General features: G+C 39.4%; 3 protein-coding genes across 8 annotated transcripts; 2 read left to right on the top strand and 1 right to left on the bottom strand.

The window, feature by feature from the left end:
• Window positions 1–191: 191 nt before the first annotated feature.
• Window positions 192–12179, top strand: LOC139103495 (calcium release-activated calcium channel protein 1). Of its 3 annotated transcripts, none has more exons than XM_070658233.1 (4): window positions 192–1124; window positions 7905–8104; window positions 10042–10170; window positions 10289–12179. In XM_070658233.1, the coding sequence occupies exons 2-4, from the start codon at window positions 7937–7939 to the stop codon at window positions 10814–10816; spliced, it is 825 nt and encodes a 274-aa protein (XP_070514334.1). In that variant the 5' UTR covers window positions 192–1124; window positions 7905–7936; the 3' UTR covers window positions 10817–12179. The 3 variants fall into 3 exon arrangements, with proteins under 3 accessions (XP_070514334.1, XP_070514332.1, XP_070514333.1); XM_070658231.1 differs by lacking the exon at window positions 192–1124 and adding an exon at window positions 2292–2861; XM_070658232.1 differs by lacking the exon at window positions 192–1124 and adding an exon at window positions 5856–5986.
• A 255-nt stretch (window positions 12180–12434) lies between these two features.
• LOC139103489 (zinc finger CCHC domain-containing protein 8 homolog) lies at window positions 12435–17409 on the top strand. Of its 3 annotated transcripts, XM_070658217.1 has the most exons (8): window positions 12435–13021; window positions 13180–13435; window positions 13504–13793; window positions 14223–14436; window positions 14563–14737; window positions 14887–15122; window positions 15200–15674; window positions 17288–17409. In XM_070658217.1, exons 1-8 carry the CDS (start codon window positions 12741–12743, stop codon window positions 17368–17370), a joined length of 2010 nt encoding a protein of 669 aa, XP_070514318.1. In that variant the 5' UTR covers window positions 12435–12740; the 3' UTR covers window positions 17371–17409. The 3 variants fall into 3 exon arrangements, with proteins under 3 accessions (XP_070514318.1, XP_070514320.1, XP_070514319.1); XM_070658219.1 differs by lacking the exon at window positions 17288–17409 and having other exon boundaries at window positions 14890–15122; window positions 15200–16903; XM_070658218.1 differs by lacking the exon at window positions 17288–17409 and having other exon boundaries at window positions 15200–16903.
• Window positions 17003–21034, bottom strand: LOC139103500 (small integral membrane protein 14). 2 transcript variants are annotated; one of them, XM_070658238.1, is made up of 5 exons: window positions 20897–21034; window positions 18662–18766; window positions 18215–18269; window positions 18000–18139; window positions 17003–17929 (listed from the first exon to the last, which is right to left on the bottom strand). In XM_070658238.1, the coding sequence occupies exons 2-5, from the start codon at window positions 18728–18730 to the stop codon at window positions 17885–17887; spliced, it is 309 nt and encodes a 102-aa protein (XP_070514339.1). In that variant the 5' UTR covers window positions 18731–18766; window positions 20897–21034; the 3' UTR covers window positions 17003–17884. The 2 variants fall into 2 exon arrangements, with proteins under 2 accessions (XP_070514339.1, XP_070514340.1); XM_070658239.1 differs by lacking the exon at window positions 20897–21034 and adding an exon at window positions 20276–20406.
• Window positions 21035–21051: the final 17 nt, after the last annotated feature.

Genomic DNA, 21051 nt, shown 5'->3' with positions numbered 1-21051 from the left:
TAATTTTCTATAAACGAGAGGCAATAAGCGATCCGTCTAAATGTCCTTTGTCAATTCGATTGTGCACACGCGTATTTCATTTTCTTGTGTGCAATTTCCGCTGAGGTTGTAAGCCCGTTGTTCTCCAACATGGGTTCGTTGTTTCGTGCGCGCGGTCGGTGGCGTTATCTGTCAGCAGATATGAGCACTCTTATCGCGTCAAACCATAGGTTGAATCGCGCCGCGCGACTTCGCGTACTTTTTGAAATTTACCCGCTCGAAATTTTCTCGGACAAGTACGCTAATTCGCAGCGAAAATTAAAAGGCATGATAGACCACGATCGGTTTTCTCGTTGCCTTTTAGAGTGGGATTCACTCGAGACATATTTGCCGTGCAAATAACGAGACGAGCGTATATTTAGAGAAGCCCGCGGCGAGTTTGAAGACTGTTACATTGTGCTCGTTGAATATGATAATATGCTTTGTCCACGTGGCCGACACGAGTATTACGTACACGTATACGTATTCATTTAAATTTGTACGCAAGGCTCTAATACCTTCGCCTGTACATACATTCGACGATGCTTTAATCAACCGCGTGAAACCGCGTTACAATATTACACCGCGAATACCGTAACTATAACTCGCAGATTTTCAATTACAGTTTAATCTCCGGCCCTTCCGCGTGTCGAGTGAAAATAAATTAACAGCGTTTGATAATTTAATCACTCGGGTCCGGAAGTCGAGCGACGATATCTCGAGCGGCTGCAGTTTTATCCGATACAACAACGGTGCAACGCGCAAGTACATGCGTGCGTGCACACATACAAGCGCCCGTCCACGTCACTATATTTCGGGGGTGATCGGGTGACCGGAAGTTATGACGCCGAAGGTCTCGGCGTGACGCGGCCCCGCAGTCATTTTCGCGAGTATCGCATTGTTATCGCGCGGCGGAATCGAGGAGCTGGCAAAGTGCGGCGAAGCATGCGGACAAGCCGATTGCGTTATCCCGACGTTGCGAAACGGCTTCTACTTCCCGAGGGAACGCGTGAAGGTGAAGCGAGGGAGAGGCGAGGTCGTAGGGTCGATACAGCGACTTCAAGGACTCGTGGATCGTTGAAGGGCCGTCGGCCAGCAGTCTTCGCGTAAGTTTTAACTGGCTTTCTTCAGCGATGATTTAGACGCGCGCTTCGCGTTACTCTGATAACGCGATTCGGCTCGACGAGATAATTATACTCGCGAGCGCGTATGGTTCTAGATTCGTCGCGATGCTCGCGTCTGTTCGCGGAGCGGCGTATAGGTTATGTTGGTTCAATTCGATCAGCGACGCTGATTGAAATATTTCCAGCGCGGAAAGGTTCCGTGTGGATTATTCGCGTTAAATTATGCTACAAAGCTAGACGACGAGGAGCTTAAAAGGTTTATTGCAGTCGAAGGCATGAGTTATGTATATTGATTTTTTTATTATTTGGAGGTTGTAGTCTTGGGATTTCTTTCTGTCCGACTATGATTTTTATGATTAGGATTATATTATTATTGAGTACGACAGTTTGGTATACACGTTTTTACAGTTGATTATAAAAAGATTGGTTTTTTCCCTTTTATTGACGTAATTTTATATATATTGGAAATTTTCTAAAATCCAGGAACCACCGTTTAGTTTAACGTCTATTAATATCCTTAGCGCGATCAACAAAATTCTTCGACGGTTACATCCTCGCTAGATTTATCTTAATTTAATGTAGAATACATAAATTCGTTTTTTATCCCAATGCGACGTGAAAGAAAAAAAAATTAAGTAACAGCGCGGTAATATATTTTTTATCAAACTCCGTAAACTATTAATATCAGGGATATTAATTAATTATCTTATAATCAATAAATTCCTTAAAAAAAAAAATGATTAAGTTTTGTGACAGAATATTTTTATCGTCAAGATTTTTTAATCTCCATATATTACTGACTCAGAAACTCACATCGCCAGTACAAAAATAACTTCTCACTTAATTAAAACAAAATAAAAAAGACAAAAAATTTGTTTTAACCGCAAGATAATAAAAATACATTTAAAAAATAATCTGAAATCAATAATGAATACGTTCTCGTTGCAACTCTCGATTTTTAATCTATTAAAATACCTGATGCATTTATTCACACGCTTATCACTTACAAAGTAATCCAGTACCACTCTTATCAGTCCGCATCTTTGCGGCTGTATCACGGTCGATCTGCCGTTGCGCGTGCACCTTCGCGATGATAAGCGTGATAAGTGACACGCGAAAAAGACGCGGGGAAGAGAGACGGAGAGGGAGATTCCAGTTTTCTCGAGTACCGTTGCTTTCCATCCTCAGCCGAGATCGCGGCTTTTCAACCGATACACGAACGAGCCTTTCGAGAGCGGCCAGTGCCAGTTCGCACACTCGGGAGCGTGCACCGTGTTCTTTTTCTAGCTGGAGAACGCGAACGGTTCTCCGCGTGTGATAACGGTAGTTCCTAGGACTCGTTTCTCATACACCCGGCTGGACCCGGTGGTTTCGAAGAGCTCGCCTTACGTAATTCACACGGGAGAGCTAACGTTAGCGACACACGATCCCGCCGCGAACATTTTTCTGGGCCGTAAATAGCGAGACGAGCGATGCCTGTGAAGGACCCGTGATAATGGAGACGCTACACGGAGAAATACGCCTCCACGTGAACAGTAGCGGTAGAAAAGCGAGATATTTCTCGACGCCGTAGCGACATTCGCTGTTAAGTTCCATCGCCGACTTGGTACTGCTCCTCGTGAGGTCACCTCGCATTCGGAATACATAATTGCGACCAATCCCTCCGTGGCTGCTTATCTTTCAACATGGAACCTCGTCGACGTGTTAATAATGAGACCCGTAAGTTGTTCTGTTTTTTTTTTTTTTTTTTTTTTTTTAAATTGATTTTTGGCAATTATCTATTTTCTATTTGATAATCGCGTGTTAATTTTCTTATCATTTTACAGAACTCGTTGATTAAACAGAGGTTTATGTCTTATTGTTAGCTACGTGCTAGGTTTAAAATGCGATCTTTAAAGAGATGTATCACTGAAGAAACCGATTATCCAAAGTCGCAATTACTTGTCTTATTGTTATATTTTATCTTGTTACTGCGTGTAAAACAATGCACGTGTCATAGATGTATGTTTGATGATCGAATGCCCCTTGTAATTATTCTTATTTTTTTTTTTTTTGAGATACTGACGTAATCACGTCCGGTTCGGTGAAGGTAAACCCGACGATAGTCCGAAGAATTTAAAGTTTAGTCACTAATGGGCTGCGGTGACTTGCGAAAAGTTGGCTAATACAAATTGTGGCTCGTCTCCTCTGATCTGCGCCTAAAACGAGTTTTCGCTACTGATCTCTCTCTCTCTTTTTCTCTCGCAAGGAGTCGAAATGGTCCGCGATTGAGGGCACGAGGGAGGTGCACGTGCACGAAATAAGCTTCTCAGTCGCAACACGGCTCGTGTAATTACTCCCCAAGACGCGCAATAACAGGATACCGCGAATAATAGGCTGCCAACGTAATGTACGCACTCGCGATTTCGTCTAGCCGCCTTCAACGCGATTGATAAGACAGGAGCCTCGAAAACGGGAATTCGGGATGGACCACGCAAACCGCGTAGAAACGTCCAGAGGATCGTCGCGAAAAAAAATGATCAAGAAGGCATTAATTGAAATTCTAAAACGGCACACACTTCGCCCGGAATAAATACAGCCGGCCTTTAATCCACGCGACCTCCCGTCTCGCGTTGCACTCCTAAACCGGCACTTATTGCAACCTCTTCTTGGTATTATTGCTTATTTTTTTTTCCGGCCTCGATTATCTCACAGTATATGTTATTATCCGCTCTTTGTTACGAGATTATCTTGAGATCATGGAGGATAAAAATAGTAAGTGTCTCGACTGGCTCGCGACGCGTTCAAAAGAGTGAAAAAAATGTCGTAGATTTACATTGTTAATCGGCGATCGATAAATATCTTGTGCCGTTTATGAAGTCGAGAAATTATCAATTCAAGGACGATTTGTAAGGAGTGTACTTTTCGCGTGATTCCCCGCGAAATGATGAATATATTGCGACAGTCCGAGAATCTTTTAACTACTTGGCGCGCTAGAGGTGTAAATCTAGAAGTCGTTAAGTCGATAAGAGACGTGAATCATCGCCGGCCAACTAGCGGCATTCCCGATCTTCACTGAAGATCTCGTGGTCTCGCGCGGGAGGAACTTCACGACAACGCGGTTTATTGATATGGGCCTCAACGGGTTTTCACAGAAAACAACCGGCCACGTGTAGTATCTAGAAAATTTATTTTAAATCGATCGTAATCGTAAATCATCCGTGGGAGTCGTGACAGCACCCTGATCTAGATCATCTCGCTTACTGTTTGTTTTAAATGATAATATTTAACGCCTGTCCCATTAAAAATATATAAAACGATGATAGTAAAAAAAGTAAGCAAAGAAGTTATACAGCCTTGGCCGTAAGTGTTTTCCACCTAAATAAAACCTCGGTAACAAAAATTATTTTTCATTAAATTTAAAGTAACTTTTAGTTATTGAGGCTTTACTTAGGTGGCAAACACTTTTGGCCAAGGCTGTGTATAAAGTTTTAACACCTAGATAGATCTTGCTACAAGTCCTTTATTTCCACAAAGGCAAAATTAATTATTCATACTTTTAATCAAGCAATAAATTCATACTTTCTTTAAGTTTCATCTCTAGATACTCTAGCGAGTAAAGTGATCCAAGAGCATCAACGACTGCTTTTAAAAGGCACCAGAAGCTTAGTCCGAGTGAGAATAGAAGTGTAAAAACTGCACAGCCTCGTAACGTTTCTTATTTGCAAAGAGTGGTTTCTCGTTACGAGGTGTTAAATAGATCAGACAGGCCGCGTTAGGTGTAACTGGGTTACCGGGGATGCCCTGACCCTGACTACCGGTGGCGAACGCGTGCGTCTTCGCAAAGAGAGTAGGCGCATCCTGGACGGCTGCCATCGGGAGATCTAAATAAAATTATCCGGTGGGACGACCACTTGCGACCGTCTTAATAGATTCCGCTCCATCGCTTCGGTTACTTGGGCGAGAAGGGCGCGATCGCTTTATTAACCGACGGGCGAAGTAACGCATTCCTGACTCATTGATAGTTTTATTCGTCACGTACGAAACCCGTGTGCTATCTGCTATTCGCTGCGTGTACATTCGACGCGTAGCACTACCGCGTTTTTTTGATGTACGTAAGAATTATTCGACACGTATGAAACTCCGCTACCTGAGAATTATATATTTTTTTATTTCTGACTGAGAAATGCGGCAGTAGTAACGTTGTGATATGATTTAAATACCGAATATGAAGTTGAATATTCAATAATAACAAAATTGACGTAAAATTAACAGGTTTTATGTACTTTTTAGAATGATATTTGCTGGTTGTTATCGATTGATACAACATGTGAGATAAGAATTAATTTATCTTTACACGTAATTAATATTGATTCATCTGATTGCTTATCTCACTTAAGTATACAACTAATCTTTCGCTTTGAACTTTTTTGCTTTTACAAACGGTGCAATATTAAACCTGTGTGATTTAAAAGTTCGCGCGTTCACGGGCGACTCGTCGCTCGGCGATTTTCGAGCATCCTCGACGGCACTCGACGTTTCGTGCCGCCACCGTCGCTCCTCCGCGCGGCCGGTCGCGGTCATTTGCCAGTCCGTGGATCGGCGTCCTCTTGCGTGTTGTCAAGATTGTGTCGCGAGCCGTCAGCCTCCGTCAAGAACGCACGTTCTGCGTATCGAAACGTATGAACGGTCTGTCGGAGTCTGTGCCTGGAACGAGCTCCAGAGCAACGATGCAATAAAATCTCTGAGGGAAGGCGACGCGCGAGGGAAGCAGAAAGAGAGAGAGAGAGAGAGAGAAAAAGAAAGACAGCGTGCCGGACTTAGTCATGACTTCGCGACGTTTGTTGATCCACGTCCCGAGAACGGTAATTCTGAGTGGATTTTTTCGTTTACCTAGTCTGATATTAGTTGATTGCTATAATAGTGATTTGATCGCCTAATTAATTGCGATTCGATTCCGCGCGGCGGGTTTCCGACGGAACCGCGCCGCGGAATTGTTCCTCGGACTCTGTATTTTTAGTGATATTGGCACGACGGTGTTGTAGCGGCGCTGGGATTGGCAACCGACGATCGCGTGGATGACAGCACGGCCGACAATGTGCCTGTATTTTTCACGAGGAAACGAATTAAAGTACCGATGGATTCGCGCCGCGAAACCCACCGCCTCGCATCTATGTTTGTCCGAATCGCCGCCGTCTGGGCGACAATTACGTATATTGCGATTTGTTGTACCACGTTAGTGGCATAATCAGCGGCGTGGGTCAAAGTGCCGATGTCACTCTGTCTGAAGACAAGAAAAAGGAAAGGAAAAAAAAAGGCACTAATTTTTTAATAGAAAAGAAAGATGTAGCTCGTAAGTGTACTACTTGTAACAGTGTCTTTCTTTTGATTTGATTTGCTCGTTACACGTTCTACGCGTTTTGTAAAATTATTATTGAACGCGACGATTAAGAGGAAGAGTAACATGGTATCTAAAAAAATCTCCAAATATTTTTGTGTTAAAAAAAAATATATATATATGTTCTAATTCTAATAATGTAAAATATATTTATATATATTTTACATTATTAGAAGTCATGTACAGAATCGTAGGTTAAGAAAACACTGCGTTACTCTGCCAAGATCGTGTCTCGCAGCTGTGTTGCAATTACCTTCGGCTCAAACTAATCGCGCTCTGAAATCGGCGGTCCTTTTCAACTGACGCTTTGACCCAGACCGCTTTCCGGTGAGCGTGTAATACACTTTTCAACCTTGTGCCACAAGCGAATATCTCTTTACGTTCACTGGCCTCAGATTTCCGATTGCGATCATCCGACTCACGCATATAACTCGCGCGAATTGTTTAATTGGCGCATTTATTGAAGCAAATCATGCGGCGTATCACGTTTTGCATCGTTGACAAATCATCTCCGCATTCCTGTTCACGGAACGTGTCTAAGTAAAAAAAAAAAAGAAAAAAAATGAAAAAGAAGAAAATAAACAATAGGTTTTCCGACAGCGTTGATTAAATTTCGTTCTAATACTTGTTAAAGTGGGCGACCGTGCTAGAAAATCATCTGAGAGATTTAGACGATTAGCTAAGACGCTCGAGGTCCGAAACAACGGACGAAATTAACGATCGAAAACTGGCGAGTGAATCAAGAACACATATACATGTATCTAATTCTAATTGCATGCCTTGGCGCGCTATGGAGCGTAAGACTTCGGCACCTCGCGAATTTCGATTCCACCGCGATTCCGCGACGTTGAAGAGATGATACCGAAACCGTAATCTGCATGTTAACGGCGTTAAGTCGCGTTGGATTTATATGACGCTTCCTTCTAACTCTCATTTATTGTCGCGCATATTAAGAAGGAAATGAGAACGATCATGATTAATATGGTCTAAAGTAGAGAAGAATTTCCTCCACAATGGTGCGTCACTTCTATTACCATGTAAAATCAGAACAAGCGCAAAACTCAAAATGCATATACGTTATAAAAAGATACTGAAAAGAAGTCGTGGTGACGCAAATACGTCTTACGGTTTAAATCTAATGAAACGTACTCTACCATCTTTATTAATCACTTAAGCATATATCATTTTTTTTTCTGTCCGTTGAAAAGAAAACATATTACAGGGAGAATCTTAGTGTTCATATTTGTAATATCTTTCGTGGCAACTTGAACGAATGAGTTTTTCTTCCGCTTTCGCTTTTTCATGCCCATGTTTCTTTGTACAATCGTTCTTTTCGTTCTCGAGCCACTCTTCCCTATTAATTTTGATTTCTTTTTTCTTTGCAGCTCCGGACCAAGCAGCGCAGAGATCGAGCCTGATGTCCGTATGGTCGACCAGCACCGGGCGCAATTCACTGTTCGGCGCAGAAAGCGGAGGAGCGGTGCTTCCCAACTCGCATTTACCGATCCACGTACACGTGGCTCACGAACACCTGCGCAACGCTGACGGCCACTGCTTTCACAAGCCGTTCCACGATCACTGTCAGGTGGGTTTGATCCTCCTCCGGAGTTCCTTTCCTCTTCATCGCGAGCACGACACCGCTCGTTCATCTCGAGGCGTTATTTCCCTCCCTTGCTCTCATCTCGTCGCTTTTCGTTCTGCCGCTGATTTAATCACCTCTCGTGTGTCGCTTTCCATTGTGTCATTACTATTCTCACTCTCGGTACTCGTCTCTGATTCGACTTAATTGCCGGTTTTATTTTTATTTCCTATTTGCTGTCGGGTGATCGTAGGATTAAAATGCGGAATGCCGCAGGTTTTTCCTGCTGAGAAACGTTCCAGGCATTTTATTAATGTTTTTTTTTTTGTTTTTTTTTGTTTTTTTTTTTTTTAATGGAATATTTTTACGTATAAAGAATTGCAAGTGGCCTCACGTTGGCGGCACTCGAGAGATAAGTTTCTTATTTTGTTTTAAATATTTCTTTCGTTATCGAGGTATTTTGACGGGCCGTTGCTAGCGGCGATAACAAATAATTGCTGGCGAAATTGCTTCGCGGTTTCTGGTTTGAAGTAATGATACTATACTATGCGCTGCGTTGATGCAATACCGTCATCAACGTTGATTGCGCTTAATCTCGAGCAACAGACGCATGCCTTTTTAAAATTTTTCCACTTATCGATTGCATGTTGTGTTTTACCGAACGCTCTGTTGTGCGCGACTTTGAACGCACAGTCAGTCGCACATGTTCTTCAATGCTTCACTCCGCACGTACGTTACGTACTGATAATTATCCGGATGTCGTTCGTAACGATAACGTCGTAATACCGTACTTCCCATCTTTTTTTTTTTTTTTTTTCTTACTTTGCATTCTGCAAAGGCCGAGTCATCTTTGTCTTCTCGGTTCGCGGTAGTTTCCAATTAAACAAAATATCTCACACGCGCTCAATAACTAAATGTAGAAAATAGATTCGCGTGTTTTTATTTCTTAATCTTCGCGAGACTTTTTAATGGCACGCAATTAGTTGTATACAGTTAGACAAACAAGCGTATCTACAGGCATGACGCGATTTTCTCATCGTATATGCATATTTTATTCATTAGTATGCCCGACGAGTGCGTATCAATCACATGTGTTTACAACAATTATTTGATGATTATTCATGAAAAAAAAAAAAAAAAAAAAAAAAAGGAAAGAAAAAAAACTTTAACGGAATGAACGCGAATAATCCGTGGTATAAAAACGGGTCAGTAAGATCCGTGAGCAGGTGCAAACGCAAGTATGAAAGTACCGTCGTCGAGTGGTCGAAATGCTGAGGGACGTTAAGTGACTTTCTGCTCTGATAAAATAGACTAGCATCTGTTCCTTGGGTCCAGCCGTACACGTCGATCGCGAAGATCTACGATCGTAAATCAGATTGAGCAGCATTTTACCGGGCAGGCAGACAGAAAAATGTTACGCTAAAGTGAGATGTGAAGTTTTTCGTGCATGCATCGCCCTAAATCTTCTCCCGTAACGCACGTGGTCTTTCCACGTGCGTGTGCATATGTGTCATGTGTTTTCTTTCTCATCGCGCTCGCCAGACCTCACGCAAGACACACGGCAGTCGAGACCTAGCCGCCAACATATCAGCCTCCGCTCGCCTCAACGTCTTCATTAATTCTACTTATTATTTGTTTCGTTCAGCACCCGTTGGTTTTTTGTTCTACTACCGCGAGGCTTTCGGCAGGTTCTTCCGTTGGCACCGACGTTGCCATCGATCTCCGGTACGTGCCTTTCTTTTTTTTAAGTCGTGCTTAAGCTTCTCGGAGGAACTTTCCCTCCGTAAGATCGTAAAATCGAGTACCGCAGGCGCTTTAGAGTGGTCCCTCCCTTCCCTCCTCTCCCCTTAGGACAGCGAGAACATGAGGTCTCTTCCCACGATCGCGCCCTACCATTTGGTTCGACTAATTTGTCATCTCTGCGTTCGTTTTGTTCGCCACAGCCGACGATGTCGCAGGCGGGGGATGGCCTTCACACGCCGAGCTACTTGTCCTGGAGGAAGCTGCAGCTGAGCCGCGCAAAGCTGAAGGCGTCCAGTAAAACGTCGGCCTTGCTATCCGGTTTTGCCATGGTAAGAAAAACATGAATCTGATCCTTAATTTAGAAGACGAACTTAATGGTTCGTCGCTGATCAACGCGCGTCCTGCGCGAAATTAAATTTCGAGATAGAACAAGGTGTTTGTCCGCAGGTCGCTATGGTGGAGGTGCAGCTGAATCCCGACACGAACGTTCCACCGGAAATGCTGATCGCTTTCGCCGTGTGCACAACCTTGCTCGTGGCCGTGCACATGCTGGCACTGATGATCTCCACGTGTATACTGCCGAACATCGAAGCCGTCTGCAATCTACACAGCATCAGCCTGGTTCACGAATCGCCGCACGAGCGTCTGCACTGGTACATCGAGGTCGCCTGGGCTTTTTCCACGCTGCTGGGTCTACTCCTGTTTCTCCTAGAAATTGCGATCCTCTGCTGGGTGAAATTTTACGACTTCTCGGAGGTCGCCGCCTGGTCAGCCTGCATATTACTAATACCGGTTCTTATAATATTCCTCGCATTTGCGATACACTTCTACCGGAGCCTCGTTGCGCACAAGTACGAGGTTACAGTGTCCGGCATCCGGGAACTCGAACTACTTAAGGAACAGATCGAATCCACCGACGTGGAAGGCAGAAACGGCGTGAATCTTCTACAGACCGGGGTAACGCATATCGTTTGAATCGACATCGGCGATGTTTCCTATCGCTAGGATTCAGCTTGCAAGTCGAGCGTAACGAGAAAATTTTCCGCTCCGCGGCAATATAGGAAAAGAGAGAGAGAGAAAGACAGAGATCTTTTTCATGACAATGTGCTGACATTTCTCGGAGAATTCTACTGAAAAAGTTCTTCGAGCGTGAGCCATTAAAGAAAAACATGACAAACGTTTTCTTTACATATGTGCTGTTAAGAAAATTTAGTCGACAGATAAGATCTTCCTTTTTTTTTCCGCGTGTTCTCTGTGATGTAAATTAAATGTAAGCCCGAAACTCCGCTCGTAAGCACGATGCGCGTATTACGAAAGCATCGCGTTGGTTTTAGGGAGGAGACCAAGTTTGATAACGTTGTATATTTAAGCACAAAACACATTCCTTCATTCGCGTTGAGACTTAAAGCGTAGGAAGCGTAGTATGTTCTAAGGGTAGATCCTCTCGCGCGTTGTCGCCATATACAGCTCGAAGAGCGACAATAGTCTGAACTATCGAGAGATTGACACGACTAATTGTGTTCTCGAATGTACTTATATTTCGAAAACCGTGCTTATCCAACCCGAAACTTGATCGACTTTTACATTTCGAAAGCCTTGTTAACACTAGTGGCACTTAAAGGTCGGTATTTTTCTTAAATAGAGATTTTAAATTTGCGATTTTTCTTGTATTCTTTAACGCGCAAACACATTATTCGCAAATACTCTCGTACTGCGACTGCTGTAAAAATGAGAATTTATTAGAAGGCGGCAAAACTCGTGAAGTTGCACGTAACATCGCTTGAGCAAACGTGATTGAAAGTCGGACAGAACGTACAGCTATTATTTATCTAAGTTATGTCACGTTTGACGTGAAAAATGCGCCGATATCAAGAATTGTTAAAATGAAAGAAGTTCCATGCACGTATTGTATTTTCTGTTCGTCACAAGTGCGGGAGAACCAGTGAAATATGTATGCTCGAATTGATCTACGAAAGACGTGAACGAGACGTGACGCAACGTACTTATAAGTGCATATGTCGTTAGTCGTTCACCCTTGGAATGTGTAATCGAATGTAAAGCTGATTGTCGGCAGTCGATGTCCTCTACCATATTGTTCACGCAGACGTCATTTTCCCAACGATTCTCTTGCACTTGACGTCTGTCTAAATGATGGAAGACGCTCCCCAGCCCTCCTTCTTGCCATTTATAAACCTACCCTCGTAAAGGTTACTGTTTTTGATGAAAAATTTAAAATAAACATAGGGATTTCTAAATATAAAGCGCTTTGAACGAGGGGTGGCGAATTGGCAACTTTAATTGCGAACACTAAATGAGAATAAAATCAAATCGAAGTGGACGTTGTGAAGATGTATCATCTGTTGTTCTATAATGTAATATATATATATATATAATTAAAGTAAATTTCGTTAAAAATAATAATAAAAAAGAAAAAAGTTCGATTGAACTTGAGTTGACTTCCATCACTACCTCAATTGGCTTGTTTTGTCAGTGGCGATTGATTTCCATCAGTTATTTTGACTTTCTGTTGGCGCCGCCACAGTCGACCGAAGAGTCTACCGCCATTGGCACCACTAGTAGTGATGTGATGGAAGTCAAATGACGCGAAGTCGGACATTATAGAAATTCAGTTACAAATTCGTGTTGGTAATTAATAATTTATATTGATACTGTTATTTAATAAATCTACGAAGATTCGTATTTTAACAAAATCTACTGCATGCTCGGCAGCGTTTGCATCGTACACGCGGGAATTCTTTACGCGTTTTGTTCACTGTTGCGTTAACACGCACGTATACGAGTTTCAACGAAATTCACGAGAATTGTGTTCGGTGATTGTCCGCGTCTCGCAGTCACCGAGGGAAGAAGGTACAGACGATAACGAAGCCGCGTCTTCGTGATGGACAGCGATGTCTGCGTAGTTACGGACGTGGACACAGATTCTTTGGATTCGTTTGTCATGGAGCCAGAAGTGGTCGAGCTTGAGACTAGCTGCGATACGGTGTCTGCTTACTGCGCCGAGGATGGAAACCAAGGCAGGAAGAACAACCGCGTCTCGTCGCCGAACACCTCCGAGATTATAAAGACAACAGGCCACGAAGACCCACAATCCTGCCCATCAAGCGATAGCGCCCAGCAGCCCGTTTTTAAGGTTACGTTTCGCGATGAGAGTGTCTCGAGGTATGTATGTATGTATGTATGTTACATATACATACGTTCCATCACGACACTTTATTTACTGTGCGCGGGCGGAAATAGAAATCAAGCTTGTACAAATAAAATTATTGTATTTGTTAATTAATTTTTAGACTGAGCTAATTGAATGTCATGTGTTGCAGGCAATATCGGCGAGAAATAAAAGATTTTTTGCATACCTTGCTGCGAACAAAACCCGTTTGTAAAGCAGACACAAACGATGTGAGCCTGACGTTAGAAATTTGGGACGATGAAGTCGATTCCATGAAAGAAGAAGACGTGCTTCTTAATATTGAAAATGAGGACAACAGTGAACAATATGAAGATAATTTTTTATTTACTATTGATAAACAGCCAAATGTGATAAAAAATGATTTGGATGTTCCAACTTATGGGCAGGTAATATTCTCATTTTTTTAAAATGTATTTTTTAACATATGTTTTAAACATTAATTGTTTTATTATAGAAATATGAAAGTACTTTTGAGGAATCTAAACGTAACACAAAAAGAAGTGCCATGCCAAAATTAAATTGTTTTAATTGTACTGGATATCATAATATGCGAGATTGTCCATTGCCTAGAAATCAAAGTGTTATTAATAAAAATCGTAAAGAATTTGCAAAAAATAGTACAGCAGCCCGATATCATGTGAGTGAGGATCAAAGATTTAGTCATATGATTCCTGGTCAGTTGAGTCAAAAGCTGCGAAAAGCTCTTGGACTGAAAGACAATCAGCTACCTAAGCACATATATAGGTATTAAATAATTACATAATCCATAGAATTTGAGAAAATAATTTTCCATGTTGCTTAAACCAGTGTATATGTATTTTTATTACTAACAAAAGTCTTATAATCAGAGCTATAAAAAAATTGTCACTATAATTACGATTACAATTATTTATAATAAAAAAAAAAATTTCCGATTACAATTACAAGGCGAAGTAATCGTAATTATTCAGTTATTGATTATCAGAGTAATCATAGCTTTTACAGCTCTGCTTATAATCTCGGTATCATGTTTCCTGCTTTTAAGTCAACAGTTTTTTGAAATTTTTTTTTATTATTGCAAATGTAAGTGTGCGTTTGTACGATATTAAATGTAAAAATAAAAAAAGAACCATAATTGTCAATTTAATGGACCAATAAGGTTCATTCTACGTTCCAAAACGTATTTTTTCTTAGAATGAGAGAATTTGGCTACCCTCCAGGATGGTTGGAAGAAGCACGTTTGCAACACTCCGGCTTAACGCTGTTCAATTCTGACGGAGTAGCGGAGAATGACGTAAACGAAGAAGAAGGCGAAATTATTGCAAATACAGATAGAGATCAATATGATGTACAAAAAATATATGACTTCCCTGGTTTCAATGTCCCACCTCCTCCTGGTACTTCAGATGTAAGTAACATAGTAGGACAATCAATATTTGTACATGAAAAAAATTTGACGATTTACATATTTTATAGCTTGCAGTATTTTTAATTGAAAATTCTAATAATTAAAAACTTGTAAATTTAATTACAGGAGTGCCGTAAGTATTGGGCACCGCAGATGCAACCTAATCATAGTAAAAATATGATGTTACTACGCTTGCAAGGTAGATTAGCAGATGGGTATAAACGGAAGAAATTAAAACTGCCTGCGCCAATTGTAAATAATATAAGAAACGTCAGTGATATGGATATAGACGATGCAGAAGGTATGATTAGTCAACGTAGACATTATGTCGATATTATTGCTGTTATTTAATGTTATTTTACTTTATTAAAAAGATAATTGTAAAAAAGCAAAAAAGTATTTTTTAAATGAAAGTAGATAAAGATAAGTTTTTTTTTTATATTATCGAAGCAGGAAATGTTATGGGGAGTGAACTTATTAATGGTCATTTTTTAATACCACCGTTACCGAAAGGTTTTATACCACCGTTACCGAAAGATTTTATACCACCGTTACCGAAAGATTTTATACCACCGTTACCGAAAGAATCAGTAGAAGGGCCACCAGCACCACCACCGCCACTACCACCAGAATTACTCCAAATAGATTCCGACTCTCAGTTGCAAGAACCTTCCCTCGAGTCTGCGGTATGTCATTAAAGCTTTAAAGATCATCTTAACTAAATAAAAAAAATAGTTAATTAATAAAAATGTAATTTTTTTAGGACGATAATTTAATGACAAATTCACTTTCCTTATCTGAATTAGAAAAAACGAAAGAAGTATTGCTTATGGAAATCGAAAAGACGAATTCGCAGTCTAATTCTCATTCCATGTTAATTAAGAACGATTCTGTGTCTTTGTCAGAAACGTCAATTTCCAGTATAACAGCTACGTCTTCTACCTATGGAAGATCTCCAAATGAAGATTCTTTGAAATCGGATTTACCATGTAATTCCAATACGTCACTTACAAGTGACTTTAATACTACATTGGATACGTCGGATATTGATAAGATGCCTGAATGTAATTCTACTCCGTTGAAATCTCCAAATTCAAGTCGAGCTTCCGTCAGGTCGACATACGTTGGTACACCGATACTGTCAAGTACATCTCCATACAGTAAACTTCCGTCGTCTGAAAAGTTCTCCAAAGGCATTTGTGATGTAATGAACTTCGAAAATTTGCCGGATTCAACAGGTAAGTACGAACAAATGTCTGGAGTCTTACAAAAAGTTAGATGCACTATGGCGAAATTACACAAACAAGAATAGATTTTTAAAACAAATTCTATTAAAGAAATTAATAACATTAAATAAGTACAGATTATTTAGGTACGCAAAATCAATTAAATCAATAATTGAAATTACATATATTAAGAAAAAAAAATATATATAGTAGTACATAAAACATTTCGTATGTGTATGCTCGATAAAAAATTTTTTTTTTTATTTCTAATTTATTCTGAGAAGATATTTTCAGTAAAATTGATATCCAAATGTAAATATCTATTTTTGGGTATATCTATAAATTTAAGATTAATTCATTCATTTAAACATATTGATTTATTTCATTACTTGTGTATATACGCCTGTGTAAGTATGCAATATATATTAATTTTACACATGTAATATTAAAACCAAATGCATATAAATCGCTCTATCATTTTCTAAAAGTACAAAAATATAGACAAAGTTTTCATTACGCAATTTTTATTATATATAACTGTGATGCTCACATTACATTTATATTTAAGTCGATTTAAAACTCCGATCAGATTTCTTCATGCATGTTAATAAATATAAATAAATCTCCACTGATGAAATATATTTTTGTATCTATTGAGATGATATTTAACTGTGATTTATAAAATTAATCTTCATATATACATTAAAGTTGATTTATAAAATTAATCTTCATATATACATTAAAGTTCTTTTCAAAGAATTAAAACAGCAATAAAGGTTGAATAATGTATAATACGTAAATTCCTAAGCGTTCAATTTTACTGTAATACATTATATCTTCTAGAATTTAAAATCAAAGTTATAAATTTTAAAGTAATGTCTCAAATACTGCACTTTTTTTTTTTTTGTTAAAGATGGATATTTTAATATCTTTACTAATATTAATTTTTTTTCTCACTGAAAACATTAAACATTAAATTTCCGAGATATAAGACAAATAAATTAATATGTAATAAATATAAATATTAGATCTCGTAATATTGTATAAAGATAATTATATATAATTACAGCATTTTTATTTCAAATAAAGTTATTTTGTAATAAAAATATGTAAAATTAATTGTATGAATTTAATGATACAGCATGAATATTTTACAATCCCATGTATTGACGTCATCCACGTTGTCATAATTAACATAAAGGTCTGTTTTATATAATACGAATCAATTTTATTTTCAAAAAAATTTGGAATGTAAGAACATTGTTATTAGTATAAAACATCATAGCTGTTCATTTTTATTATGGGAAAATCATACAGTTCTTTAATAATCGTTACATATATTTTTAGTTTTGTAATTTTTTTTATTTATGCAAAACGTTGGGTGTTTGACAAAATATGTTATCTTTTTGTTGAATGATACAATACGCATATATTACAAAACTATAAATATTATATTTCTATTCTGGATAACAAAATTTAATTTTTAAATATCGAAGGGACTGATACATTTCCATTTTTTGTCGTATTATGAAAAATATACAAATACTGTTTCTTAACGAACCATATAAAGTTCTGAAATTTTCAGTTATACATTATTTTACTATCGTTGTATTATTTATTTACAGCAGATGATTGTATATTCGATTATTGTACATGGAAGATTTCTTATGCGACAAATTTGGATCTTGTTGTAATTTCTCAAATATAAAAGTCAAATAAATAATTTCGTTAGACGACTATTCATTCGCAGGTATTTAATTTTTATATTTTTAAATTAATTTAAATAAACGTACATTTTTGTTATCGCCTGAGTTATTATGCAGATTATTATTTGATTAATTACGATCTACTGTTATCCGTTTTGAAAAACATATCAGAACGTTTCAAATCTCTGTTAGTGATGCAATAGTTGAATCTTACAACTATCTCGCTGATAGTCGTAATAAAGGTACTTCATATTGTGCTGCGTATAATCCAGGCACGTAATTATAAGAAAAATACTTTAAAACAAAAAAGAAAAATGCAAACGCGTAAAATTGTAACTACCAATATATGAAGAAGCTACATGCTCCCAAAAATCGATCATCCCGCTAATATGACTCTACATTGCATTTATCGAAATTGTATCTATATACCGTAACTTGTCCTATTTTTGTTATAAGTTTAGTAAATCTTGTGTATAAAATCTTGAATAACAAAAACCTTGACGATATCTGCATGATTTAACTCATCGTCGGTGGCGAAGGCGGGCCATCTCCGTGTGAACCCTGTGAATTAATTATATTTAAATAATATGTTTTCAAGAGGCCATCGGTAATATGCAACTGACGCACTTACAGGCTCATTCCTGTTCTTGACAATGTTCGATTGTCGCAAAGACCTCGGTCTGAATGCGTACATGAGAACGATGAAGGCAACAATTAAGCAAGTGAAGAGGAAATCTGAAGACTCTCGAGCGTTCGTCTGCGGTCCTGGAACTGGAAGAGAAACGTTAGTTTTTTATTAATTTTGTAACTTAAGAATTGTAATTAGAAAATATGGATAATGCGTACATCTCGACACGCTGAAGCATTCAGTATCCGAACATAAGTCCTGCGATTGTCGTAACTGAAAAACATTAACGTAATTTATAGAAAAAAATGTATTTCTCATTCGCAAAAATACGACAAGATGAATAGCTAGATTAGATGTATCCCTCTAAATTGAGGCATTCGATTTGTGTGATCTGTCATGCATCGACTTACGTAATTAAAACATTTTTACGTAACCGCCTGGCGCAACTAATTTCTGCCAGCGCTAAGCAGAAGAGGTCTGCGTTACGCGGGTCACTCAAGAAGGGAAAACCTTGTCGATCTAAAGGTATTGAATGTTCGTGAAAGAAATGGGGAGGCAATTTTTTTTGTTTTCTCCTTTTTTATCGTCGCTCATCATCCGATCACGGTCCATCACGACTACTGATCGAACACGTGTCTTCTCTCGTTTTCTCTCGCGTTACTTACGATAGAAAGTAGATGTTGCACGGACATGTAATGCATGCACTCGCACAGATCGAATCCTTCGTCGCTCATCTTGGTGGACGGCTGGCCTTTTGCAGAATCTTACCGCTGTACAGAATTGAGAAATTGTCTTAATTAGCAAGATTATTCGAGACACGTCGGCGGTTTCTTTCCTCGCGGCTCGCGTGTCGCTCTTTTTGCCATCGATAATTCACGATTTTGCGATACGTTCCATGCGTGGTCGATTATATTTCAATAAACAATGCACAACGCAACACTGACATCGCGCAAAAAAAAAAAATTGGGTCAGCAAACGTGTATATTTCATCAATTTACGAACATGGTATTATGAAGTAATCTGGCACGAATGAAGAAATTGCGTAAGCACGAAACGTAAACAAATGGCGTGAATTACATATAAACTGATTTTTGTAAAATTTACCAAATTAGTACTGCCATGTAAATACTGAAAATTTATTAATTAAAAGCATCAAGTGTTTTAATACGCAAAATTAATAATCGCCAAGTGTTCCTAATATTCAAAATAAGTAACTTTCAGTATTTACGTGGCGATATTAATTCGAGAGCTTCTATAAGAGCCTTCCGTCTCAATTATTCCATTTGCAAGATGAATTACGTTGGCAAAGAGGAATAGGACGACTTTATTATCTTAGCCCGCCGATATGACGCGAGGCTGCATTTGAAAATGATCTCGCAAGTGCGACACAAATAAACTTGTACTGTGTAGAATATGCACATTATCAGTGTGGCAACAGCCAAGGCCTCGTTAAAATACCGTTTATCGTGCGCTGTTACAGTTTTGTGATATGCGAAACTTATCTCTTCCGAGCGTCAATTCTTCACCGGAAAACACGTTACTTGATACTCATATGTTTGTCTACTTAACGATTTACCTCGGACAATACCGTCGGCGGCATGTAAAACATCCTGCGCTTTAATTTGTGTTTTAAAACCATTTCGGGAATAATTTGAGATGTTTAAACGAGTTTAGATTTATTAGAAAAAAAAAAAAAAATTTATTTTTACATTTAATTTTATATTTAATTATATATAATTTATATTCTTCCTATTTAACAATTATTTGTTAATAAAAATTGTTAAATAGGAAGGATATAAATTATGGCAAATTACGTTGATGTTAAATATAAATAAGTTATATGCATATAATTTTTTTTTCTTTTTTTAAGTGCACGAGGCATGAAAAATATTGCTTTGCAGTGGCACGGAACTTCATTGTTCTGAAAGTTTAGAAAGTCCGAAGAATTCGCCTTGCAAGAGTACACAAAAGGGAAGTTCGAAATTGCGGAAGTATCAGGAAAAAAGCAGGTATACGAGAACAACACCGAGGCTCGAGGTTTACATGTGATTTACGGACAAGCAGCAACAGGGTCAGCCGCACGTATCGGAGATGCAATAAAAGAAAATAATCCACGGTACTGATCTTCAATCTCAGCATCAATTGAAGTCAAACGAGCGAGCTCGTTGGTAATTCCTACGTTTAACTCTTTCATCCCTAATAACTTCCCGTAGAACCACCTCTCGAAATATGTACTTAACAATTTAATTTTTAAACTACAGACTTGGTATTATAATTACGATTCTAATCTGGATCCAAATGATGTTGCGAAGCTACGAGCTACCTTGGAATGAAAAAGGATACACCGGACTGCCCAGATCGTAAATCAAACAACAATGCAAAGTTTAGACATTCGCAGCAACCGGATTAGTTGAGCGCTCATTAAAAAAAAAAAAAAAAAGAGAAGGAAAATGAAGAAAAAAAACGGGATTCCTGCAAGTAGTCTCGTTTGCGCAACGCGGTTTCCGCGATCCGAATGAGATTCCTTCTCGCCTCTCCCGCGCGTCGCAGCTGTCAGGTCGCGGAATGTTTGACACACGACGCGGAGGGACATGGACCACGTTTCTTCACGCGCCTCGAGCTCGCGGATGTTTTTTCCTCATCGCGGACGTCCCCGACGACGATTCGCGGACGAGAGAAATACACGGGGCTCCCTTTTACTCGCGTCCGTATGGCAAGGCGAGGCGATTCGCTCGACATGCAGCGAGCTCGAGGCGGTGTATCCGCGACTTGTCGCGTCGCTGTCGAGCGTTTACGATAAGAACGAGAAAGGCAAGAGGGGAAAAAAAAAGATGCGAGGAAGACGCAAACCGCGATGGATTCTGAGGCTGGGAACGGCTCGGATGATGCATGCTACTCACCGGAGATGACGAGGGCCAGACGGAAGACGCAGATGACTACGCGACGCACGAACGTGGCTTGACAGCTTCGGTGGGTTAAGACGACTTAACTATACGCGACCCGCTGCAACCATCACGGTGGCCGTTTCTTGTTGTCGCCTTCGGCCGCGCGTCGT

The sequence above is a fragment of the Cardiocondyla obscurior genome, linkage group LG06 (genome assembly GCF_019399895.1).
Source record: "Cardiocondyla obscurior isolate alpha-2009 linkage group LG06, Cobs3.1, whole genome shotgun sequence".
Taxonomy (NCBI): Eukaryota; Metazoa; Arthropoda; class Insecta; order Hymenoptera; family Formicidae; genus Cardiocondyla; species Cardiocondyla obscurior.
The sequence above is the reverse complement of the archived record's forward strand: the minus strand, read 5'-3'. Positions and strand labels throughout refer to the sequence as shown.